The following is a 27,636-nucleotide window of genomic DNA, read 5'->3' as shown; positions in this document are numbered from 1 at the left end:
CTTTGATCAAATATGAAATCTCCAAATATATGACACGGATGTATTACAAACACTTTCAATCGGTAGAGGAAAAATATGTGATCATTCATTGCTGCATTTTTATTATTTTTTCCCATTTAAATACAAAAATATTTATTATTTACATTTTTTTTTTTAATTATGTAAAGATTTTTTTTCAAATTAACATTCATAAAACCATAAAGCTGTATTGTTTTATGTTTTCATAAACTTCCATTCAAAGGAACACAAATAACGTAAGAATTTTATCTTGCAAAACTTTTATATTTTTTCAAATCAATAATTATTCTGGACAAGTTTGATTTACTTTTCTGCACCTTCAGCAAAGTTTTAATTGTCCCTGGAGTGAGCTGGGGCGTTTAATTAAAATTCCGGTTGGAAAATATTGTTTTAGCACATTGTTTTGACGCGAAACTTGTTCATTTCCGACCCAACTTTAATCGCTGCGAGCTAAGTGTGTAAAGCGATTTGCAGCCGCCAAACACCACACAGGCTTTTAGTTGGACGTCGGAGTGGTGCGGGCTTGCATATCCACTAGGCGACAAGCTCTCGGCTTGATTGGTACCATTTCAATTATGCACACGACAAATATTGCACGACGTAATTGAGCGCGTGCGGTCTCGCTTCGACGCAAATTGCTTCTTCCGCCCCGCGCTCGACGGAATAATTTATTATTGGACCGACGACTGTACCAACGAACAACGATTGAATCTTTCTCCTGGAGATAAAACTTTCCGAGCAGTGTGTTTAAAGAGCTTTGTTTATGGTAATGCAGAAAAAAGCTCAGCTGGATCGACTTGGATAGACTCTAAACTTTTGCAGTGTAGTTTCCAAAGTGAACGATTTTTCTATTGCAACACTTTTGATAAGTTGCATTATTAAACGAAATAAATGCAGTTTAAACTATTTTTGATTAAAAACACATTTCATAAATATAGTTTTTTCGCTACAGAAATAGTATCCAGAAATAATTTTAATTCATGCTAATTAATTCAGCTTTATGGTAAGCTCAATTTATATAATGTGGTAAAACAAAAAGTTAAAACGTAAAAAATTATATTTGGTCAGAGTAAATATTTCAGTTTCAACCTCCTATTGATTTTTGAAAAGTTAACCTTATAGATATGTCTTTTTTGGATGAATAACGTATTTTAATTAAATACTATAAAAAGTTAATAAAAATATTATAAATCCTTTTTTTCTATCTAGAGGTACTCATTAAAAAATTTCCAAACCAATATTGAATATAAATTTTGTTTTTACAATTTTGACTACAAAATTATTCCATAAGCTTAAACTAGTGACAGCTTTCCCGATTCCTTCTCTACGGGGAATTTTGCATTTTTTAGATACATTTACCTTTTTACTTAAATAATTCATTGATATCTGTAGTATTTTTTTTTACAAAGTTTTTGAAATTTATTATGCAATTTGACTTTGTCACTGACTAGAGGTACAATAGGTCAGCAGCTGTTTGAAACAAAGTCAGTGCAGTGCGGCGTTGTCGGAGTCGCGGGCACGAATTCACTGCGGGATTAACTATAATTACAACAATTTACATGTGGTCGACATATTTCACGGCACGTGCACTCTTTTTGCGCCAACTTTGCGGCGGCGGCGAGAGAGAGTTATTTCGACTACATGGCTCGGCTCCGTCGCGTGGCCACAGTCAATCTAATTAATGCAGGCGGGCCGGCCCCTAGTCGCAATTACGCCGCCTCAAGATCCATTTGTAATGGGGTTAATTATCTGGTTGGATGCAACAGCGTAACGATGGCGGCCGGTAATAGTAATTTTCCAGGACGGAGATTCAATAAAACTGATACGATCGACGCTTCTCCAAAAATAATGTATTGAAAAATTTTCCCCGCTCGGGCGGAGAGAACGAGCGTCATCTATAATGCAATATCGGCTGCCGAGATTTCGCTCCTCTTCCTCTTCTTTTTTGCCGTTATTATGCAAAGAGAGCGTTTAAATTTTACTTTGGCGTCGTCGCTTCGGGTGTCTGGCGCAGCCATCAGCCAGGCAATGCCTGCGAAATAATAGGGCCTGCGTTGGGCATATGTGATGAGGGAGCCGGATCGGGCCCTCGTCAGTTGCATACTTGAAATCAACCCGTCAGCGTCAAATTTGAAACTTCGTCCGAGAGAGCAAATCAAATTGATCGACTTGTTGTATGTGACAAGGTTTGTTTGCTAAAGCAGACTGAAATATTCTAAAATATTCAGACAATGACAGTTAATTGTTGTGAGAATGACAGACAAATGTAAAGTATTAAATTGTAAACTGACGTACAATTTTATTTTGGCAAAATCATCTAAAAAAAGGTGATTAAAAAAATTTTTTTGTAAATTTTGTGTTGCATTTTAAATTCAACAGGCAAAACACAACAATCATCTGTGACTGGCAAAGTAAATAAATTCATGCATTTAATTTACAATTATTGAAAATAGTTTTATTACTTCTCCAAATTTAAAAAAAACAAAAATACTAATTGTGTAATTACAAAGCCGTTTTTTGTGCTAACGTATTACACGATTAATTTTCTGTTCTAATTAATTGTAAGTTTCATAAAACTTCAATTTTTACGCTTTCCGTATCATTCAATTCATTCAGGCAAGCAAAAAAATATGGAAGAGAATTTGGGCAGTAAATTTTTCAAGATAATCCAGCTGTTAGCCACGCCCACGGACTTTCGCATCTTTTGTTCTAAACAAAAATGACCGGGGTGTGTATTATGATGATTATTATAAGGCCGACGTGGGACGTGAGAGTGCGGCGCTGACAGGGCGGCGCGCGCTCACGACAAAGGCGCCAGGGCAGAGTGCCAATTTCCTCCGGCTGCGTCTCATCTCGGGGGCCGAAAAGTGGAGCCGACGTATTTATACCCATATCTCTCACTCGCAATCAGTCTAATGCTCGTGTAATTCTACACGAGAGCGAGCTGGGCGACGAGAGAGCGCTCACTCTTTCATAGGCCTGCATTTCGCCACTTTTAATGAGATGCTATCGCAAAAACGGCTCTCGCGACTTTTGAACTTCCCTTTGACACACTCGCACTCGTCACAAGAGCCACGATTTATTTTATTATCGCAGAAAGGAACACTTTGCCACGTTTTTTAATTTCAAAAGTTATTCGAGCTCAAAGTTCATGAAATAATTTTAATGGAATAACGTGGAAAAACGATTTCTGAGCATTTACCTCTTGTAATTTTAAAATAAACTCGGTGTTCTCATTTGACAAACAAAAAGAGCATTCAAAGTGGGTTTACAATCCTTTATGAAAATCCTGATGGAGTTTCTAAAACAATTATTTTGTATGGATTTATTTGTGTTTATTTTTATTGAAATTACTTTTCTAAGAATTCAAGAAAAATCCAGATTGAAAATTCGCTGCATTAAATTAATTCATTGCTCATTCAACAGAACAATGCGACCATCTTAAATTTATCGTCAAACTCTAGATAATTATTTCATAGTTCTTTATTTTGCAATACAATTGATCAAAAAGATACTTTCTAAAGCTGAAGAAGCTTTTGCGAAGGAACAAATAACGAAAATCGCTGGAAATACTGACAAAAGACATCAGAGTGTTTTGTTTATTGCCTCTGTCATCCAAATAGCTCAACATTTTGCGTGCTCAGCAGCGAGCAATTTGCCCCTTTAATCAAAAGCTTTCATCCCGAGGACGAACAGTATCGAGACAAACATCAGGGGCAGCTCGTTGTCGGTGCATTAGTGACGAAAAGAGGCGATTTATGAGGTCCGCTGGCGCAAAATCATCAGCTAATGGTGCGCCCGTCGGATGGCCCTCCCTCCCGCCCCTGTGCACCCCTCACTTTCGCCACGTCCCGTCCGGCGGCGGCGAGCGCAAAAAGCAGTAATTTGACGCGGCAATATGAAGTGTTATTGCGCTGCGTTTAAATAATTAATGTGTGCCGGCGAAGCTCTTCTACCTCGAGGGAGCGAAAAATGAAAAATTGGCGTCAAGACAACTTTTCTTTAGTTCGCCGGCGCATTAGCGGAACTTTGCCCATTTATTGTCACGCTCGAGTGGCTGCTTTGTTATATTATTATTGTTCGGCGGCCGGGGAAAAATAATGTGGCCTATCTGTGCTGGGAAAGTCATTTGCATACCTGGGCTGACGGCGCTGTGTCCACCGACGATCAGGAGCATGACGAACGCGACCAATCGGCACTGCTGCAACAGAACATGACCACGCTTGTAACTACAAATCATCCATTAGGCAGAACAAAAAGGGCGATAGGACGAACAGTCCAACACACGCGTGGGAACATGACTCGCCTATCTGACTTTATTCAATTCAGGGGCGTACCTGGATATTTTTAATTCTTTACCAAAACATTGCTCCCTACAAAATATTTAAAATTGTGAACAGATTGAAATTAATTTATGCTTGTATAGAAGGTTCAAAATCAATTTGTTTTTAAGTAGAGGAGCACTTAAGTTTAAAATGTAAACAAAATCTTAAAACAAAATGCAAAAATCAATATTGAAATCTAATTATATTTAGTTTCAAATGAATGCTTATTGGGTTCCAGTGAGTAGTATTTATAATTGGTTGAAAGTTTTTTTTTTACTTTCTTTTTATTCACTTTTGAGTTCTTTCGGACTTCTTGGCTAATTTTACGTCATTCTGATTTAAAGTAAATGACAAAAATAGACTTATTGCATTTTCATAAACAAACAAAAATAAGTTTTTTGAGATTTCGGACTATTTTAGGACATTGTTTTAATTTTCTGTTTACTATATATCCAGACTTTTTCAAATTTCCGTTTTAATTTAATAAAACAATCTTTGCAAAAATAAGTTTGAAAATAGAGAGAAAAAATTATATTCGTTGATATAATTTTTATTTTTAGAGCCAAATTGAATAAATTAAAAAGACTAATGACTTGATTTGCTTGGTTAAAAACGACTTAACATTTAACTTGGGGAATTCTATAGTATACTTTGAACCTAATGATTTTCTGAGAGTACCAATATTTATTTTTATTCATATAAAATTTTCCTAGAATTATGAGCTATATTTATTAGCAGAATTTCGCAAAGTTATTTTGAAATGAATATATCAGAAAAGGTTTAACAGTCGCGACCTCGTTCTTTGCATATTGCAAGACGGCTTCTGAGAATTTTGAATCAAACAAACATGCGGAAAAGCTAATAATGCTTCGTGAACAATTAGGTCGGGTATACATCTTGGAATAAACTGGGAATCAGTCGGCAAACGCCGTGCACTTCTCGCGTTCCAAATACGGCCCGCTGAACGCCAAGCGCGATTTCGCGACAGTCAATGGCAGTTTGAAGAACCAACCCGCGCAGTTTGCATCCTCCAGGAAATCACCAACTGCTCTCAGCACGACGATAATTGTGCCGCGAGACGCCAAAATCTCAGCTAATTAGTTCGATTAGGCGAAGATCAAAGGATTGCACTGCATTAATTTCAGAGATTGAGTTAGACCTGCGCCGTGACTGGCAGCTGAAGTGCGCTAAGCATGTTCAAAATTTTAATTTCTTCTCGTCAGTGATGAATTGCAGATGGAGATATGTATTATTATTATGCTGGTTTTTAACAAGCCTCACTTCAATAGAGTTTGAATTTGAATTGATCATCTGTTATGGAAGCATTTTGATGATTGTGGAATTTTCAAAACAAGAAAGTGTTTTTTTTTTTAGCCATCTGAAATATTTATAAATTCTTAATCCGTTTAAATCTTAGAACTTAAAATTAAAGTTTCTCTGGTCCTTTAGTAGGAAATTTTTAGGCATTCTCAAACTCTCGATGCAGTTTACAGGAACAAAATAGAAAATATTAATTATCTCCACCAATTTCTTATGTAGTAAAGTTATTAACTATAGCACCAGATAATATCAAACAATTAAATTTGCCAGTGTATATCAGCTGTGTTTATGAGAATTGTTAAATCCTTTTAGAATTATAATATAATTTTCTAATTTGCTTGAAAGAAAATATAATAATATTTCTCAGGTAAATGTACATTTATATCTAAATATTTTATTTTTTGGAAGTGTTCTCGTCACTCATTTGACATGTATAAACACTTCTGATTTTTTAATTAAAATCTAAAAAACAATCAAAAATTGAAATTTTTACTTGACTTCTAGTTAAAAATCTAATTCCATTTTGGAGCACCTCTTTAGTGTTGGTGCAAAGCAGACCGGTTGGAAATGCGAGAGATAATTAAGCGCGTGTAAGGGTGGGTGGGTGGGTGAAGAAGGGTGGGTCAGTCGAGAATGCTCTCACCTGCATCGCCGGCAACTCGTGCATGATGTGTGGTCAGCATTTGGTCCGCCGCTGGCTGTCTGCTACATCTGCAACAGACGTCCACGAGTTTACAACGAAATCCGGCAGCTCGTTGAAACATCTGCCTGCATGCAAAGAGTGTGTGTGTGTGTGTGTGTGTGTGTGTGTGTCGGCGTGCAAGCCGCAAATAATAATCGCGCTCTCGAGTAATCAGCACACAAACCCGACCGGCCTGTCACTCGCTGCAAACACGCGGATTATAATTATTAGTGCCCTCGCAACTTCTGCGGTTGCGAACGCAAACCAAACAACTTTTTTTTTACAAATTCACTCGGCGAAAATTCTGTTTTGGGGCTTCAAAGGTGGTAATTGGTTTGCGGAAATGGCTCAATTGCCGCTGCCTTTTTGTTTGTTTGTCGCCGCACGGCTTTAATATCAGCATAAAATTGGGACTGTCGAGTGCCTGTTTAATTAACCATTCGCTTTTAGAGCAAAACGCTTGATGGAATATTATGACGCTGTTGCGGGAATTCAACGAGATAATCGAAAAATGATTATTCGAAATTTTGGTAAATAAAATGAATCAATTTTATCATAAATCAAAGGAACCTCAAATTTAAATTCAACAAACCACTTTTTCAAATACGACATATTTATTTAACTAAATTTTAATTGGACATATCTTTGAAATTAACCATCGTTTAAAAGTTTGAACAACGTCATAATTAATTGCAGTAAAGTTTTACTAATTAAAAAGTAATGAATATTTCCTTCAATTTATACAATTTTACCAATTTGAAATTAATTGTTTATGTCGTCCAGAAGTCGTCTTTTGATTTTTTAAAATTCAAAATTTGAATTCAAAACAGATTCCACTTTCTTAATTTGTTATTGCTTTGGACTTATTGGTGATTCCTAAAATCCTGCGGTTTAATTAAAACCATCTTCCAGATTCGTCAATGTTGCTGTGTGCTTTGTGAAAATAAAAATCCGTGAAATTCCATAGTAACTAGGGCATTATTGATGGTAGTTATAACGTAATTTTTTGCACTAACATCAATTCTAGTCATAAAACGATCTCTAAAAGATGAATGAGTTGCAAGTTTTTATAGAGTCGATATGAGAAGCAAACAAACGCGTACAGAGCCTTAACACTTGTCCCATAAAAAGCAGCATTTACAAGTCGGATTAGGCAAAAAATGGCAATTTCACGCCTGTATGCACCTAGGCGTGATGAATTTTAATAACTTTTGGCACCACCGTTGCATTCTCGGCGGCCGTAAAATAAATTTCACCGAGCGCTCTCTTTCATTACAATGCGCAGCGCCATAATGTGTTTTAATAAAGAGGAGCGCGAACAAAAGAGCTGCTGGGCGTGCAAAACACGAAACAGCGGCGGCAGCACCAACGAGCCCATTCTTTTCCGACCGGCATTGTCTTCTCTTCTCTGCAAATTTTTGGCACACGCTTGCTTTCGCCGCGAAAGTTTCCTTGAAAGAGTACCCGAACGGATTATTGCGCCTCACATAATAATTCTCGCCCCCGCGGCGGCCGTGCTAATGTCCGCATTTGTATTCAGCACCGAGTGCACTGGTGCTCACTAATTGGGCCGTGCAGCCAATTTGCATGCATTTCATAATGCACGGGCTCTATTGGCCGTAAAATGTCACCGGTAATTGCATCACAGACAATCATAGGCCCAAAGTGATGGATGTGTTCGACCGACCGACTGGGTGCGCAGCCAGCGCGGAAAATCGTTTGAATTCAGCTGCACACACGTGTGGGTTGGAAATTCCAAACGTCGGCATAATCGAGTCCCTCTCAATGACCGCGTTAAAATCGAATCATGTGTACGTGCGAACAACAGAGAACGTTTGCTTTGAAAAGTTACCTGCAACCCTGTCTTCCTTCTTGATGAATTAAATTACAAAGTTCAGATTGAGTTTCCAAGGCAAACATCCATAAGACCTTAATCAATATTCATTCCTCATCAACAAAAGTTTTTGTTAAAATAGGTTTCCATTTGAGTTCCATCACAGAATCATTAAGTAAGTTCTACTGAGTAACAATAGCAGAGGATGAGAATTATTAAATGGAATACAAACACAAGTTCTACTTGCTTGAAAAGCAAATTGAATGGATTGGAACTTCCACTTTTTTTTATTAAACAGTTCTATTCAGATGCAAATTATATTAATTATATCAGTTGGGAGCATTTGTTTCATTTAATTTTTAATGCTATTTTCAATTTATATTTGTATCAACTACAGTTTGATGTTTCAAAACTATATTCTTTTTTTACAAGAAAAATAAGAAATAAGAAATCTGATAATTTCAACGATTTCCATTAATTTTTTATAAATATAACAGGACACAGAGAAATTGATTTTTTTTTTAAATAAAACAAAAAACCTTTTTGCCTTTAATGAATCATTTTAATGTTAATAATAGTATTTATATTAAAATTAAACTTATTGTTTCAATATTATTTTATAATGAAATGCCTACAATGAAATGGAGTTTCAATTTCAAACATAAGCACAAAAGCGAGCAAATAATGAAAAAAAATTAATAACATCCGTCTAAAATAAATGTAGAGAGAAAGTTAAATAGTGAAGTGAAACATATTTCAATTTACTTCTGAATGAAGCCAAGTCTTGTAGGATGAGGAACGAGACAAGCAGAGGGATTCCTTTTGAAGCTCTTTCATTCGTTTCTCTTTAAGTTAGAAAGCTACTGGAATAAGACGCTAGAATTTTTTATAATAAAAGAAGAAGAAGAAGAAGCGAGCACGGCAACTATCAAGACATGAAGAAACAAATCCCCGCACAAACGATGACATATCCATTACAAGCGTGTTCGTACCTGGTGCGCAGCTCAAAAAAGCAATAACTTGGCCACGTAGCGCAAGTAAACAACAAACAATCAGCGCCGCAAAGAGCCCTACAGGTTTGTCTTAATATATATTGTGCTAAAATAAACCGCGCGCTCGCGTCGTGGAAATAAATACACGTTGGCTGAAATCCCTTGGCAATTAAAAAGAAACGGAGCACGTTCGCAGTGAAAGAGTGGAAATAAAAAAGTTGCTGCAATGCGCGCGCGGCAGAAGTTTTATTCCATGATCGAATCCTGCAACGGCTGAAAAACGCGAGTAATTAACCTCGGTGGTCCGCGATTCCCTCCAGTCTTTTTGTGATTCGTTTGATCACCCTGTTATTGGAATTATTTTTTTTTTATTTTTGTATTGTGTTTGTGACACGCCAATGTGCTTTGTGTATGTGAATTTGTGCTCGCAGCGCTTGATTTTTATCCAATCGAGTGAAAATCGAGTGGGCCGCTTGTTTACGCAACAAAATCCATCCGCAAAATATTTGCGCCGGAACGAAATATCTCGTCGCCGTTGTCGATAATTAAAAAGAGCCTCAGTGACGCGTGCCAAAAGATTTTTAATCACGTGCGCTCGCGGAAAGAAAGTTGATGACGCCGCTTTTCACGCCGGATTGATTTCGCCGTGTCAGGGGGCGGAAAAGTTGCGGCTTCAACGGATCTCGCAGATGTGATCTCGCCGCACTTTGAAATGAGGAGCACTCGCCGAGGCTTGATGGAGAATTTTAAAGGAAGTTTATTAAAAGAAATGCTTGGCGGAAAACTTTTGGCTTCGGGCTGGTTATTCGGCAACTTTTCGCAATCGATTTCTTGATTAACATTCGTTTTCGCAGGGACCATCAAATAGTCCTTCATCAAGTCAATTCAGATAATTTTGTTACATATATCACAATTTAATATTCCCGGCACGCAGTCAAAAGAAAAAATATCTTTTCGAGCAAATTAATCAAAATCAAGATTACTCTAGGTCTTTGGGTGGGTCCGAATGTGAGAGAATTGATTCTTGCAGCGATTCTCGAGAAGTGATTCTCGCGCTAGGATTCTCGAGGAACGCTCCTGCCATTAAAAAACCACCACAGAATCGTTCTTTGAGAATCCTTGCGCGAGAATCAATTCTCGAGAATCGCTTCTTGAGAATCACTTCTCAAGAATTGCTGCAAGAATAGATTCTCTCATTATACCAACCCATTATGTTCAAAAATTGAAAAAATCTTGGCTTGTTGTTGCAATTTCTGTTTATGAAAAGTGCAAATCAGTCCAAATATCTGATTATTTTTTTACCTGAATTAAAAATTTTCAATAAAAAAATCACCGATTTAATTATTCTATTACAAACCAAAATTAAGAAGAGGAGTTTGAAATTCTTGATCAGAAGTCAGTTGACTACTAAATTTTGCAATAAGCAATCGCTGCAAAAGACAGTTTCATTGAGCCACCAAACATAACGTGACTTCAATTTTTATGAAACTATTTTATCGTCATTGGTTTAAAAAAATCTTAAAATTCAATCAGACACACTTGGCTTTTTATCTACTTGAGCGCGTTCATTCCGATTACATTCATTGTTCAATTAATTTGAAGATTTAAATTTAGACCTGATGATGAATTTTTTACATTTTAAGCTATTGTTAAATGAGGCAAAATTTTCATATATTTACTTTCCACCTAAAATTAGCATAAATTTCAAAATTTACTAGGCTTTTACAGTGTGTAATAAAGTCCATTAATCTTCTAATCATTAGGAAACTGAGGCCGGCCATTAAAAAGTTGCAAAGTTTCCGAGTCAAAAGAGCCGACAAATTCCTCTCGCACAAAAGAGTCGGGCAGACTTTTCATTACTCACGAGCAACAACACACATAATGCACGGCCCGCTGCTGCGTGAATAGTAATTGCCGCGAAATGAGCGCGGTCTGCGGCCGCCGCACAAAAAGCGCTTTTCTGCACGCTTTCTCGGCTGAAACAAAGTAATCCGAGCGCAAGTTGCCCGTGAAACAAAGGAAGCCGTTCAACTTGTGCTTCTTCGCGGGGCCAATGTCTCGTTTGGCAAAACGTAATTCGGCGCGTCGGCGGGCCATATATCTTGCTCACGTGTCGGCCCCCGTCATAATTATATTCACATCAATTTTCATTAGGCGGGCGCGCTATCTCGGCGTGCGAAAGAGATGCATGCAAAACGAACCTTCTTATAAATAATAAAACGGGATTGAGAATTAGCTGCACTCGTCGGCGTTCCCATGCATCAAGCCCCCGCGGCCCTGCTGGAACAACTCCAGCCCGCGAAAGTAGTAATAAAGTGCCCCAAACGTCTGCAGTAAGTGCTTCTTATTTCGGAAAGCAAGTGGGTTTGTTATTTTCTCTCCGAGCTTTCCTCTCTGCTCCTCCTTTGATGCTGTGCGTCTCTCCACTTGCAGTTTACATGATCAGACGAAGCAATTTAATTTTTTAACAATTAGTAGTCCACAAAACCCAATTCAAGGGTCATTTTTATCAACATAATAAAAATATTGAAATTTTCTAGAAAATAAATAGTTTCAAAAGAAAAGGCAAGACTGCGTTATAAAATTAAATGTAGCTAATTTAAAAAAGAACAGTTTTTTCACAAAAATATAGATTAATTAACTCTTGACTGCAAGAGAATGTCTGGTGTAAAATTGCATGAATTCTCTCTACCTTTGATAATTAAAAAATTTTTTAATTGCTTATTTATTTATATATTTGCTAAAAAGTATTCACTTATAAGTTACTTTATTAAATTAATTACATTGAATGTTCATTAAATGAGCTCATCAATTATGTGAAATTTCAGTAAATAGATATTTTAGTAAATCATGAAAAATGACTAAAGTTCATGGCAGGTTCGTGATTAAGTTGTTTAAGATGAGAGTGATGAGGCTTTTTGTAACTTGAATGAATTAATTGGCAAATAAGAAAAAATAAAAAGATTTAAAGTGTGAATAGCTGCATGAATTAAAAGATTAATGTTCATTAATCTTTTCAAACTGTTTTTTTTAATTACTTTTTAATAAATTTTTTTATTTTACTTTACATTTATTTTCCTGAAATATCAATTCCTTTTCAAGCATTTTCTATTTTAATATTTTTGCAAGTAAATTTAATGATTCAAAAGGTCAACCTCATCTTTTATTAATTTCTGCTTCAGTCTATCCAAACTCCAAACTGAAATTATTAACAAAGTCTGATGCATTCCCACACAAGTTGAGCCACCATCAGAAGCGAGTAACGAAATTAGATCTTGGAACTTTAAATGAAATTTCTCTCCGCTCAGATGTAATTAGGGAAAATAATTGCATGCACAAGTGGGTGCAGAAGTAGTGCGCGCATACCTTGTCGGAGGCAAAGGCCACTTAATCATGGTTCCGCCGAATGAACTAAACAACTGGAAATTCGAAAGAGAAGACCCAACCGTCTCGAGTCTGAAGTTGGGTGCGTCTTAATTTGCGAACCAAACAAACGAGGCAAGAAGAACTTGGCAGCGAGTCGGCCAACTTTGAGCTAGTGTTTAATGTGACGAGAGAGCAACACCAAGAATTTATGCAAACCGACACAGCAAGTTTTGAGTACGTGCTCATGGCAAGAAATCAGACGGTCCTCTTAAAGTAGAGAAATAATGAGGCCGAGTTTTATCCGCTTAGGGCTGAAAAACAGTTATTTCTACTTGAGGTATGTTTTTCTCTGTAGAAGAAGGGTTAATTTTTAATTCCACCTCATAGAGACAGAGCTAACAAGTAGTGCCACCTGCAGATCTGAGACTGCTTTTGATTGATGTTCAAGACTCGTCAGTTAATTCAATTTGCTTTCGCTCTCTAGTGATTATCACTGAGTGGGATATGTGAAGTTCTATCTACTTCGGTGACGATTTGCGCCGAATGTGCAATTAAACGAGCGTGTTGTATTTTATCGCGGTGCGTCTCTTTGGCGAAATTGTTCATATCCTCAGGGCGTGTCAGCTGCAAATTGGAGAACCGAAGACCGTGTGTTCGGATCGAATTTGAGCTCGCGCCAATAATCAAGGGTGCTTTTGCTGCGCGCAACGGCAGACATATACACGCTGATTTGATTTTTAAGTGGAAACTCGGCGTGCACGAGAAGAGCGAATTGAGTGGAAAGCGTTGACAAAGGATTCAAATCAGGGCTGTGTACATTTTATTTCAATTTAAGGGATTTGCAAAGTGAGTCTTACGAAAATCATCAACGCTCAATCTTTACTTGTTAAAAAATAATGCAAAGTATGCAAACGGATAAAAAATATTATTAAAATTAAAATTTTCAAAATGCCATTAAAATTAAATAATTTAATTTAGAAAATTATTTCATTAGGCTTTTTACTTGAAAATTTCATCTAATTGAAAAAAAAGCTTGAATTTTTAACATTTTCATACAGTTTGAAGACCAGAAGCGGGACGGCGATAAAATTCGTTTGAAATTCCAAAAGCACGAACTAAAGCGGTCACCGAGTTTGGGAAAAGTTTTGCAGCGGCAAAAGACCCATGGGAAGCTGCGTGGCCGAAACTTTAGTCCCAGAGCCACCCCTCACCAAAAATGGAGCGCATACCTGACTGCGAAAAATAAATACAAAAAAATACAATACACACCGGTGGCAAACACGCCGATTCCTATTATCAACGTTTGCTGATCGCCAACTACATTTCTCTGGCTGCAGCAACAAAACTTGATAGAAGGAGAAAAAAAAGAAAGAGGGAAATAATGATTATTACTTATTTTGGAGGGAGCTATATATTATTGGAGCTTTTTGTCTCCGAGCTAGAGGAGCAAACAAAGAGGACAAGTTTGAGCCGGGAGAGAGACATTAATTTGGAAAATGGCTTCTCTGCGCTCTCTCGGCGGTGGCAGTGTTTGTACAGCGTCCTATAATAATAACGAGATAAAAATTATTGCTCAAACACGCACGTTGTGCAATTAACTTGGAGGCTGAATAATTGAGCTTTGCAAGTTGTAAACATGCCGCCGATTTAATCCGCGCCCATTACTTTGCAAGGTGCTTCGTGTGCGACCGCCGATTTGTCTTTTTGCTCGGCAAAAAGCGGCGGCGACGCAATCGATGATACTGTCCGGTGCTCGTAACAAGCGAGCGAAGCGGCCGAGAAAAGCCAGTCTCTCGGGCCTTTGTGCAACTCGAATCTCTAACAACAAAAAGGACTGCACGGCGTGCCGAACTCGTTAACGTCCAATTCCGCAAATGACAAACTATGCGAAGTTGTATTATCATTTATTTTTTTATGTAATTTACTTCTTTTAAAACTTGTTTAAATCAAATTTAATTGACATAAGTAAGAGATAATAATCTCGGGTATTTTAAAGAACTTCGCTATTATAGACAGAAAATATGGGCAAATTGATTAAAAACTAATTATTTTTCTGGTTTTGGTAGTTCGCATTTTGATATTTAAAAATATAATTTATCAATAAATATTAAAATGTCATTTTCTTTTTTTAACCATCCAATTGTTAACAAAAATGAAGAAAAAATTAACACATTAATCCACCAGTTTTGATAATTTAACCAAATCATCTCTTAAGTCCTTGTATACCCTTTGTTAAAAAAATTGTTTATTATTATTTATAAAAAATTTAATAAAAAAAATCTTTTTCTATTTTTATAGATTATTAAGAGTTACACGGCTATGCTTATTTTTCATTAATAAACCACATTTTTTAACCTTAACTATGCCATCAATCGATCATTATATAGGTTCAAGTCCGCTCGAAAGTTTCGCTTGAAACTTTAAGCTCGCTCCAAACAAAAAATGCTAATGCGTTCAGGCGATCCCTGCTTGCGACCCGTAAAGTTATCACCGGCAAGTACATAGTTTAATTAAGCTTGCTGTGAGATTGCGATCAAAATGTCCGCTCGAGTCGTCTAATTTGCACGTGCACACACAAGCAGATCACATTGGACCTGAGCGAGCCCGCTGACCAGATAACATGCATGCGGACTCTCGGTCGTTGATGAACTGCTGTTTGCTTTCCCACAGAGGGACACGTTCTTTGTATGTTCTATTCGCACTGTGCGCCGAATGTACGTCCCTTGTATGTACACAGCTCGATACGGTCTCTGCGGCGCCGAGAAACTTGGCACACAGGGTCGAATGAGGCGGAGAAGACGAGGAAAGTGAGCGCTGTGCCTTTGATTTAAAATCACGTGAAAATTTTATTTTTTATTCCACTTTCCCTCTCCATATTCTAGGGGGAATTTCTGCAATAAATTAGCTTTTTTAATTGAATTAAATACGCTGGGGAAAAGATTTTGTTTGTAAAATCGAGTGTTTCAATAAGTTTTTTATTTTATTTTTTAAATATTTTCAGAGCTCATAATTTTAGACAAACACCATTGGCATTTTTACATCTTTCACTTTTGATACTAAATTATTTTTAACGATAAATCTATATATTTGCTTCTAAAGTAGGTGATTTAAGAGCAAAATCCTAGAATGAAATTAAATTGTCATTTATCTTATTTAACTAGTTGGTGGTGAGTTATTTCTTCTACTGACTCTGTTAAATCAAATAAATCTAAAATTAAAAAAGAGTTTACTATTCCAAATAATTACATTTCAATGATTGTTGTTTTGAGTGTTTTTTTTTTTTAAATTAAATCTTTTATCAACAATTTTTTTAATTTAGCTTTTCCAAACCAGTCGGAAACACGATTTTCAGCCAGTTCTTGCATAATTCATTCGTATGTCCACGTCGTGACATTTGTGCTTCGCAAAACGGCGGTTTCTGCGGAGCGTGCGTTTAATGCAATTTTGATGAGAGCCGCCCTTGGCGTTCCATCATTTCGCCCACTCGGACCAAAGTGACCGCGCACAAAATTCGCCAAAACGACCGAGAGGCGTGCGAGTCAGCTCGTCTTTGAGTTTAATTAAACTTTTTATGCGCGGGCAGGACCACCGAGATTTGTGTCCCTTAATTCCGCGCACCCTAGGAATCCGCTCCCGCTTCTTGAAAGTGGAAAGTCTTTGCAGCGGAACTTACTACAATGTAATGAGCTGCAGATGAACATTTTTTATGGCTTTTGTATTGCTTATTTTTTGCGTCTATCCAAAGAATTGGTAAGTTTATAATAATTTTTTGCCTATTATTACAAAAAAAATTAACAAATTTGATGCATTTAATTTTAAAAATCAAAATAAAATGAATTTAGATATAAATAGTTTTTCTATTATCAACTTTAAAATTTTTAAAATAAGACAAATAAAAAAATAATTTTTTGGCACCAGTAAAAAAGTCAATAGCCAAGAATACAAATTTTTTATGGCTGAAATGGTTGTTTTATTTTAGTCTGAATATTGCTTGAATAAAAAGTCGCAATTTTAATGCATGAACAAATCCCTAGGATCTGAAACCTATGCTCAATTTCATTTTATTTTACAATCCATCAACATTCTGTGTGTCAAAAATTGAAACATGAAATTACAAGTGGAAAATTCCGATCACAAAAGATAATTAATTGTTGGCCTTTGGCAAGAATATGGAATTTTTCGCCTGCACGGTTTGCGCGCCTGAAGCGAAAATTATCTCTCTCGCGTGTTTGACACGGAGTGCGAGCTGCAAAATGCGATAAAAACTCAGCTCGTCGGCGGCCCCGTTTCCAAATTGTTTAAGGCTCACCTCCTGCAAATCCGGCGGCGCGCACACTCACATTCATTAATAATTACCGCCATCAGCATTAGCCTCGGCCTGTCTGTTTGCGCACAAATGCATGCAAAATGCGGGCCATAAATTTTTGCCCTGCGCGACCAACCCGCCGTATTTTAATAGTGCGCGCCGCACTCATTCAGCCGCGCCTATCTGCTCGCCAGCCGGCGTGCGAGTATAAATTTTAATAAATGCTAATGGAATGGCGGCATGAATATTTTAATTTACGCCATGAATGCATAACTTTTGACGTTTTATCGAGTGGGACTGATGAACAGTCAGTCCCACTGTGTTTGCACTGCTCGCTTTCCAATTCATTGCCTCTTTGGTAATGATAATTGTGATGAAACAAGTCTCTTGTTTTATTGTATTCAATTATTCGGATCAAGTCCGTCCCTCAAAATTTCCATTAATTAATGAAACTGAAAGCTAAAATCAGCCCGCGAGAAAATAATAAGATCGTGATTTATTATTTAATTTTAAAGACCAAATTCAGTGAGATCTCGTGAGGTAGTTCTGATGAAGAAAAATTATTTAAATAATTAAAATTTTAGGTAAAAACTTTTTTTTATGCCAAACGAGATAATTTACTAGTAATAGATAATCATGCAATCCAATTGGAAAATTTTTAAACGCTTATTAAAATTTGGCTTTATTTTTCAATGAATGTTTAAATACACATGTAAGACGTAATTGGAAGACAATCTCAATTGATTTCTGTTTGCGACATGAATTTTAACGAAGTATTAGTTAAAGTTGTCGTCCACGCTCCAAACGTTCGCTCGAGTGGCGTTTGCCGCTTTGTGTTGTTTGCACGGCTGTGTGTCTTCTCAAGTGTTCTCCGATGGCGCACCCAGCCAACTTTAATTTTCACTAAAGCGCTGAGCTGGGACATAAAGTGTAGAAGATGGTAAACTACGGCTTTTCCTCATTGATTCGGAAACCAATTTTTGTAAAAATTCATTTCATAGAGCTCTTTACCTACTGTTTTGTTCCTATTTAAGACAATGATAAATTATGTCTGTTTAAACTGCTAAAATTTTTGAACGGTTCTTTTCAACCTTTTATTTATTATTATTTAGTCTATCGTCAAAACCAGAATATGTACAATCAATAAAGACACTTTGCAACTAAATCATCTCATTGAGTGAGAGGATTGCAAGGGAAATAAATTGATTTTCGTATGGGATGGAACCGCTCAAAGGTGAAAATCTTGATTTGTTAAAATTGCAGTCTCCCCTCATTGGGATGATTTAGAAACTTTGTTCTGACATAATAATATATGAGCTTCCTAAAGAGGAACAAAGGTTAACAAGAATCGCGACTATAGTTTTAAGTCCTGAAGGCGTATCTCATTGTCAGTTGAAGTGATAAGTTATGTGCTCCAAGTGCACATTTTAATTAATAATTGCATAATACATCTTCTTTAGAAACAACCTCCACTTAGGTAACAATTTCTTGACTTTTGACTTTAATCACAAGATGAGGAGGGGGCTAATCAAACGCGTCTCCCCTAATTGAGAGCAGCATAAATCAACATGATAAAACGCAGTAATTTGGGTGCCAGGTCGGCTGCTCCGCCCTAGTAATTTAGTGCCGCGCAACACCTAACATGTGTGTGCCGCGGAGCATTTGTTTGATTTAGAGCAGTCGAGGGTTTTATTCGCACAAAAGAGGCGCGGCAGCTATTTCATTAGAGAGCCCTGCTCACAATTCTAGGCTGTTTTTCAATTTGAACGCGAGCGTTCATGTTGTAGGCCGCCGCGAATGTGTATATTATTTTACATGTGCGGCGCATAAGCTTAATTCGGAGCGCGCACAGGCGTGTGTCACATTTGCAGAGATTTGTTGATCCACAGGGCAATTACTTTTGCCGGCTCTTTGCAGGGACCCTCCGCTGCGAGGTGGCGCGCCGGAGTAATTGAATTTTGTCTTTGGAGAGAGAATCAAAGCCGTTTCGTGAATTCGAATCAGCTTAGTTGTTCAAATTTGTCGGCGCCGTGAATTAACTTAAATTAGTTTATTCACCGCCGTTCGCTCACATGCCCCGCTCGGACTTTTCTTTTTAAAGTTAATCAACCCCTTTTCACTCGCAACTGAATGCCGTCCTGTCAAGTGCTTTAAACTATTGAGATGGAAACTTTTACTTGTTCATTTCGAAGCAGATATTATTTGCGTCTAACAGACTTTGCAAATGTATTTAATTTGAAAATTTGCAAAAAATGTTTTGTAGAAAAAATTTAAATCTAATTAAATTTATTTCATAAATGAAATGTAAATTAAATTTAATAAAATAAAACGCTCTTCAATTGCATTTTATTATATCAATTGATTAGTTAAAAAAAGTACACTTATGTGTTTAAGAAATACAAAAATAATAATTTTTAGTGCTTTTGATATAAGGATTTTTTATTAACAATTTGATTGAAGCATGTTATTGTAACAAAAATTGACAAATTTACAATAATTATAATAGTTTAATTGATTATGAAATGATTATGAATGAACACTAGAAGAACATCATCAAAAAATGAGACTCCTCTTTGAAAAATTAATGAAAAACTCGTCACCCTAAAGGGCAACCTACGGTCTACTGCTACTTAAAGACTTATCACATTAAGGGACTGGAATTATTAAAAATTGAATAACTCAGCACTATATATAAAAAGTTTAAAAGTGCTGAAATCCCCATCTTTTATTAATTATTAAAATTCCTCCTCGCCGTATCTTCATCATATTTTCCATATTTTCATTATTTCAATGCGATTGGACCTCACTTCTATTTGTTAGTATTATATTTTAAGTGAAATTTTGATTAAATAAACGTTAATTATTGTGAAACTTTTAATTTTTTCCGATATATTAGTTACACTGTGTATTCTCAGTAAACCTATAAATTATGGATCAGTCATGGATTATAATAATGTCTCGTGCGCAGAAATGTAATTTAGTACCATGACATGTTTATTTGTCAAACTAAATGTGCTAAATGTGAATCAAACTTCTGCTCCAGAGAGCACATATTGAATCGCACAAGGAGCGACTGAATGCAAACTCCTGGTTGCTATTGTTGCAGGACTCTATGGTGGAAATTAATATAAGTAGTTTTGGTTCCATTAGCAGCCGCCGGTGCACGCAGACAATGAAATGAGTGGCTGCATAAATTGAATGGATGATAAACTGCGATTCGCAGCGTCGACACGCGGCCTTTGAGCGTTCCATTTATCACAATCAATGCCAAACGCGCCCATTATTATTGCACATGCGAAACAGCCGAACCGATCATGACTGATTTGCACGTTCGCCGGCGTTTTCTCACTAATGCACGCTGGATAATTTCGTTGTTTATTTATTCATAGCAGCGGCAACAACAAAACTAGCAACGGACTGGATCTGCTTTTAATTAGTGCAAACACGCAAAGGATCAGTTTTATCAATAAACAGTTTGGATACACAAATAGCGTCATCCATGATGTATGATTAGGCTTGTTTGTGGCTGCGAGGCTTTTGTGCTAATCCACTCCGTGTTTGTTCATCATAATGACTCCATAATCCTTTATAAATAACTGGAAAACGTTTACAGAATTTTCCACCTATGGGCTAAAAATATTTGAATTCCTTAAATCTGATTTAAATTCCATTAAATAATTATCTTTATCATTAATTGTTCATGTAAAATTTGAGCAAAAGAAACAAAGGACGACTATTGAGTATGATTTTTATGCACGATGTTAAGGTGTTCAAAATCATAAAATAATCAAATAAGTATTTTTATCAACCACATTTAATAACATTTGCAAAATTTGTTTTAGATTTAATTATAAAAATTTATATTAACTTTGTTTAGCCTAAGTAAAATGTATTATTTTGAGGGGTTTTTTTATTCTTGAAATACTTATTTTAATTTTTTAATTTTATGGATATTCTTTATGAACTAAAGTAATGATGTCGTCGCCAAGGAAATTATGCAACCGTAGTGTGTTAAATTTTAGGCATCGTAAAATTGCGCAAAGTTTTGACGAGACAAGAAGTAAACTTGTGACGGGAAATGCGAAACGAGTGAGGCTTAATGGACAAGTCGAGGGGCAGACAGGGCGAAGGAGGCGCTCGCGTCCTGGACTGAATAACAAATAATGTTGCGTAGGCAGTCAAGTGGATCCAGCGAGACGTAAGTCTGAGGAGAACAAGAGCTTCCTCAGACTGAACCAAGTCAGCAGTCTGCTGGTTTGAAATGTTCAGGACCGCTGCTAATTGGGTCGTAAAAATCTGTGATGAGAAAACGCGCGCGCTCTCGTAACTCAGACGATAAAACGAACAACGTGCGAAATTATGATGATGCAGTCCGCGTCGAGTAGGGACTATTAAATTAAGTAAGTTTCCACCCGATGGAACGTTGTGAAGTGTGTTGATGAATGTATATTATCAGAAAGCACTGGGAATTAAATAACCTCGCGTGCACCATCAAGATGTGTTTGTTCTCCAATTGCTTTCTCATGTTCTGCACGCGTTAATTTCGATCCGTCCCATGGCTTTTCTGAGCGCTCCTCTACAAACATGAGTTTCTCGTTAGAATTAACACAGACGCTTGTGTAATTAGCAGCTACTTTGTACAGCCGGTTAAAGGTGCTTGAAAATTCAATATGATCAAACAATGCGAAATTTTAAGTGTGAGAAACAACAAACCCGGCAAAGAAAATTAATTTTTTTCCATTTTAAATTTCATCTATTTTTGAAAGCACAAGAAATTAATGTATTCAAGTTGTAATCAATTTAATAAAAAAAAAATAAGCAAGGATACTTCATTTTCATTCACTTTTAAAACTAAAATTTTCAGAAATTTCAACGTAGATACACAAAATTGTTTTAATCTGCTCAGTTTTTTTTTTTTTTTTGCGGAAAAAAAGGATCAATATAAGCTGAAATTTAGTAGATCAAAAATTAATTCACGAAAAGTCATTGCAAAAGTCGTGCCATGACGCGGCCATGTATCATAAAGGCAATTTACACACCACGTTACTTATGCAGTTTCAAAGTTTTCTCTCAAAGTTCTAGAATTTCGCGCATAAGAGACGTGTAAACGTCAGACCCCGCTAATAAATGGAGGGATTTTGCGGAGAGAGTATTAAAGTCGAAGCGCAGGCAATTGGGGCCACAGCTCGGGCTAAATGGCGCGCTGCGTGATAAGCGTCTGCCGAATTAGGGGGGTCATTAAAACTTAACGACGGCCCAAAATTTATCAGCCAAATAGAAAAGATGCGCACGACACACAAGGAAAAAGAAAGAGAATCATATCCCTTTCTAATTCAATAAGCATTAAACGCACTAACGCCTCTCCAGCTCACGCTGAAAGGCAATAAAAGCAGCAAACTGCCTCAAAATTAATTGTCTGCCGCGGGAAATTGTGTGTCGCAGAGTTGAAATTGAGTTTCGACTTGCAGCACTAGGGGAAGAGCAGAAAACGCGTCACTTGATTAATTTATTTCTTGTTTAAATTCAACCTCTCGCCTACACACTCTGGCTCCTGGGAGTTGCCGTTATGCAATTTGAATGTACTGCTCAAGTTTTAACAAGCTAGGGAAACTTTCATGTAGCATTTTGTGATGCTTAATGGAAAATTTGTGATTAAAGCTATTCATTTCAAACGTTTGAAAGACCTTTTCATTGTGGTATTTTTCATAAAAAAACGATAAAATTTGTAAATTTAATTACTGCTTTAAGTGGATGTGAGAACCTGAGCATTTTAGTAATTAGTATCGATGGAAAGAAAAATATTTCAGCTTTCTTGGTCCTTTGAACTTTTAAAGTAAGATTGCAACAGAGATAAAAAGTTGCCGAATTAATCCTGGCGTGCCATTTCCGACGCTCAACATGCCCGTGGCGAATATAAACACTGGGCGTGCAGAAGGCAATTTCCCTATGTCACGTGCGAGAGTGTCCCCGATCCGTTAGCTGCAGCACCTTTATTTCCTCCTCTCACCCTTTTTGCATCCCAAGCCGCGAGTTTCGCCAGGCACGGCCATTACTCATGCGCCGAATCCTGCGAGGTGTTAAAACACCGAAGGTGCAAGATCTTATGCGCAGGGGTGCTGCACGCAGTGCATTTCAATTTGGCACGCGCTTTATATTGGTATGCAGGGCGTTCGGCAGCCAGATATATTGCCGGAGCTTTCTTATCTGATGTGTGGTATGCGACTTGAGCCATTCACTCCCTCGAACACACAATGCGAATTCGCTCAAATTGGCCTGCCTCCGCGAGAGAGCCGCCGATTGATATAGAGCGCGCGGCCAGATTGAAATCGCGCTCTCTGCAAAACACGTGCCAAACAGAGAGACGACGACGAGTACATTATGCATGAAGAGAGCGACTGCTCCTTCTTCGTTCGGATAACATGTTGAAAGCATCCCACTGAATTAATATTTTTCCTGCCTGTTCTTTTGGCCTGACAGCATGAATATGCAAATGGCACTCTCCAGGGTGCTTTGGTTCGTTTAAATTTCACGGCGGCCCGCACAGATTCACCCCAAAAATGGAATCAATATGTTTTTAAATTTGTTCCGCACCCAGAGAAACAGACACTCAACTTGAAAGTCGTGAAAGATCGTTTTAGATAAGCAAATTAAATCCAAATTTTGTTGCAAAACTTATTCTTAAATTTTCACTTTTTGACCTTTTAAGCTTAAGTTTCACAAATCTACATTTTATTATTTCTGCTTGGTAACATTTTTATAGTGATTCAACTTTTACAATATGGAAGAAAGCAGTATTTTTTCCAAGATTTATCTTTTTTTTTTAATAAATGAAAATACTTTTGATAAAATTGTCTATACAGTGAGAGAAATAGCGTATAATTCCGCTCAAGCACAAAAATTTCGAGAATCATTGAATTATAAAAAAATCAGGTCTAACTAGCGCTAATTTTGCAAATATGATTGAACAAACTAAAAAAAAATCTAATTGTCAGTATAATATCCTCAAATTTTCAATTTCTCACTTTGATCTTCACTCACGTGATTTTTAAATAGAATTTTAAACGGGAAGTGTGCAGAAAATTGTCAAAACGCCATTTCGGCAGCGGCCCAAGGGATTCGAGGGTGCGACACGCGAATTTGCATACCGTAAAAATTTTATTCATGAAAAACAGCTACAGCATAAGCAGCGCCGAAATCTAGCAATGCGGTCTTGTAGTTAGGAAAAAATTTCATTTGCATGAGCGAAAATATGCAAAGTAGGGCCAGGGCCGCGCAAAAATGAGGAATTTTCCGACGCCAATCGCAACAGAATTATTATCACCGCCTGCGCATATATAATATATATCCAGAGAGAAAGAGACGAGTATAGGAAATCGAAAAATCCTCTTGCTGCGAGAAAACGTAAATAAATTCCACTCCCTCGCGCCACTTCATATTTACGACTCTTTCATATAGAGATATATTTTCCTCTCGCTTTTCTCCAGCGAGAAGAAGGAGAAGCTCTTGTGCTGGAATCTCTCATCAATAAATTGTTTCCTGAGGACACGCAGCTTATCCGCAGGCAAGAAGCTGCTGCCGAGCATAATGAAGAGCACTACAGAACGAACGAACGATGTCTGTGTCTTTCCTCGAAACAAAATCGCCTTACTGTTAGAACTGTTTAGCTCTGCAAAGCGCCTTAACGTGGGCCGCTTATGCAGCCAGCTGGACGTAACCGTCGCACCGGCTGCATACATAGTCTTGAGAACTCGATATAAGCGGAAGTCGTGCACAATGGAATAATTCGTTAAGTATCAACCCGGTATTGAAAGTTTTACGACTCGTTTCGCAACACATGGTCGCCCTGTTTCGAGTTTCGAAATAATAATGTGAAGTGGTCAAACGCAGCAACTTTTCAACTCCAATTAACAATGATATTATTTCTGGCTTCTTTTTTACAACGCAAAGTTTTCAGAACAGGCGGTGCTTGGAAAAAAAACCGACCGAAAGTTGGTTCATTTATTTGTTTGTCGGGCGAAGAGAGAAACAATCTGCCGTCGCAATTTTCCCTTCGGAAAAAAAGTCGTGTAGATAAAAACGGCCAATTGATTCACGCTCGATCGAGTGAAACAACGCAAAAAGACCTTTTGTTTCTACGGAAAACGGTGTGCAATTGGAGTGTATGGGTGCCATTAGTTGGCTTACCTGCTGTCCGGCTGCTGGCTCGGGCGGCGAAACGGTTGAGACACTCGCGTAATCACCCCGACCGGTCCGGTAAACGACGAGCCGGCAGATTAATGTGTGGAGCGAAGCGTCGGCGCCCGCAGACTGAGCCGTCGACCGACCCTTCCTTCCTTGGAATCCGCGTGGCGCGCCCAGTCGATGCGCACGCCCGCCGAAGCGCACACCCGCCCGCACCCTCGCTGCCGCAATTATCCTCCAAAGCCGCAAATGAACCTTTCAAATCAAACAAGGCACTCGATCGTTTTATTTTTCATCAGATGAAATAGACACAAAAACGTGAAAAAGTATTTTTGAGAGTGGAAGTGGATATGTACTCGAAAGACACTCATGAAGTGAAAATCGTGGAAATCCTTGTTCAAAACATATTCTTTAATTACAAACAAAACGGATTCAATCACAATTTGTGACCCTATTTCTAGAAAAAATTTGCATAGTTGAAGAAAAAATAAGAAACTTAAAATTATCCCATTCTTTCAATCTTAATTCTTTCTTTTTCATAAAGCTGTTTCATATTTTGGATTTAAAATTTGCAGGTTTATTTTTTATTTTTCTTTATCTTCAACACGAAATACGATTAAATACTGGTAGAGCTCATGTTTTTTTTTTAAATTAAATTAATTTGTTTGAAGAAATTGACACTTGAGGAGATGACCATGGAAATGAAGAGACCCTATTTCATGAGCAAGAAAAATACACAAAAGTCAGCAAATTTTAAAAACACCACATTTTAACATAAAAAATAAAATCTTAAAACTAACAAATTCAAGTACCAACCTATTTCATGAGCAAACGCATTGCTTGCTGAGGTGCTTTTCAATTTTGCTGATTATTTTGTAATTTTCTTGCTGATGAAATAGTGACCGAAACTCATAGAGCCATTTGTTTTTGAATAAAAACAATTTTCGCAATGATGAAAAGCCCAATCTCTTCATTTCTTTAAAATTGATATTCATATTTCAACAAAGATTACTCCATTTCTAATCATTAATTATCATTTTAATGGCATCGGCAATATATTCAAAAGAAAAGTTATTTAAAACTGTTTAAAACAAAGGCTTTCTTTTAGAACCTAAAAATAACACAAATTCTTACAAGAAAGGAAAAACCTCACATGCTTATAAAAATCTGATTAAAGAGAAACTTGCCAAGAGAACACTTTTTCCAAGTATTCCACCTAACAGAACCTACAGAAATACCCATTTTCTGCGATTCTTTGGATTTTATCGTTTTTATTAAACCAGATTTTGAGCTCGATTCGAATTTGCAGTCAGAGTAGAGGAGGTTTGCGGCGCCCATTATGCAACCGGTCGGCTGAATAGTCGAGCAGCACCTGATGCACCGACCGCTTCTTCCGGAGGCGGCAACCCGCTTGTTTTTGGCCCCGTGATTTGTTTGCTCTGCGCCCCAGCCACTGCCTGAAATATTATTATCGCCCACGCTGGCCGCTGATATCGAGTAGTCCGACTCACCCGCTTTTAATGGACACTCGCGCCGGCTTTTGGTCCTCTCGGAAACGCGCGTGCCAGCCGGAAAGGCGCAGGGGAATTTCGCTTCGGCCTCATTTTATGGCATGCGATGTAAAAGCGCCAAATTCGGAGCGCCCGGATTACGCGTCGGTACATTATGTGAGGCTTTTAATTGAGATTCGATTGCTTCCGCCAAATTCAGGGAAGAGTGTCCACATGAAACTTTTACATCAGTCCACATTCAAACTGATTCAAACATCCATGATGTATAATCTCACCTTCCTGATTTTGAAAAGGGAAGACTTAGTCCATGTAAAAAATAATGAAACATTAACTTTGTGGAAAAAATTATTTGATATGGTGTATGCAGAAGATTTTTCTATAGTAAAATTTTCTCCTGTTGTTAAATTTGTTGATAATGGAGCTGATGTCAACTTTGAAATAAGTTTTTTTCCCAAGCTTATAATGAATAATTATGAGCCATGAAAATATCCGTGCAGAGTGCGAGAGACTTGAAGTGTGTATAATTAACAACCAATGACATGATAATTAAATTTGCATTTTTTTTTTTAAATTTGAAGCAGAGAAATTTAGTTATAAAAATGCTTTTAAGATAGATAGAATTTTGAATATTTTATAATTAATAAGTACTTTTTAAACGTTGTAATTAATGGTAGAGATTCAATAATACTTATAGCTCTCCCAGTATAAAAGATATACTGGGATAAATCTAGAGGGATAAATTTTATCTCGCTGTCCCAGGATAAATATTTTTTTATCCCACCTCCATTTTTTGTCCCCAATTCATATTTTAAACCCATTAAGTGCAGAAAAAAAAATTAAATTTAGATTTAAAATAAATAAAAAAAGCACTAACCTTGTTGAAGGTCTTGAGCAGGGTGACTCTATGATGTCCAGCTTGCTGAAGATGATAGGGTTTACTTCGGCTTGCTTTCCTAATTTGGGGGGCTGTCTTCAAAACGTTCCCATTGATTTCTGCAGTCTTGCCTTTAAATCTGTCTTCCACAGCTCCTTCTGAAACCGAAATTTGAATTAATTGATTTATTAAGAGGAATTGTGAATAAATGATTAGCAAAATGCTAA

General features: G+C 37.1%; 1 protein-coding gene across 4 annotated transcripts in view; it reads right to left on the bottom strand.

The window, feature by feature from the left end:
* Positions 1 to 27,636, bottom strand: part of LOC132197061 (suppressor of lurcher protein 1-like) — a 136,613-nt gene that overhangs the window by 108,617 nt on the left and 360 nt on the right. For 2 of the 4 annotated variants that reach the window (XM_059620106.1, XM_059620110.1), the window contains exons 1-3: positions 25,028 to 25,142; positions 6,307 to 6,374; positions 4,156 to 4,219 (exon numbers count right to left, since the gene is read on the bottom strand). In XM_059620106.1, the coding sequence (XP_059476089.1) occupies positions 4,156 to 4,219; positions 6,307 to 6,330 (88 nt within the window). In that variant the 5' untranslated portion in view covers positions 6,331 to 6,374; positions 25,028 to 25,142. Of the gene's footprint in view, positions 1 to 4,155; positions 4,220 to 6,306; positions 6,375 to 25,027; positions 25,143 to 27,409; positions 27,568 to 27,636 lie in introns of those variants that run through there. The other 2 variants (XM_059620107.1, XM_059620108.1) reach the window with 2 other exon arrangements.

The sequence above is a fragment of the Neocloeon triangulifer genome, unplaced genomic scaffold (assembly GCF_031216515.1).
Source record: "Neocloeon triangulifer isolate White Clay Creek 2 clone unplaced genomic scaffold, ASM3121651v1 ptg000012l, whole genome shotgun sequence".
NCBI lineage: Eukaryota > Metazoa > Arthropoda > Insecta > Ephemeroptera > Baetidae > Neocloeon > Neocloeon triangulifer.
This window is presented reverse-complemented; position numbering and strand designations above follow the sequence as displayed.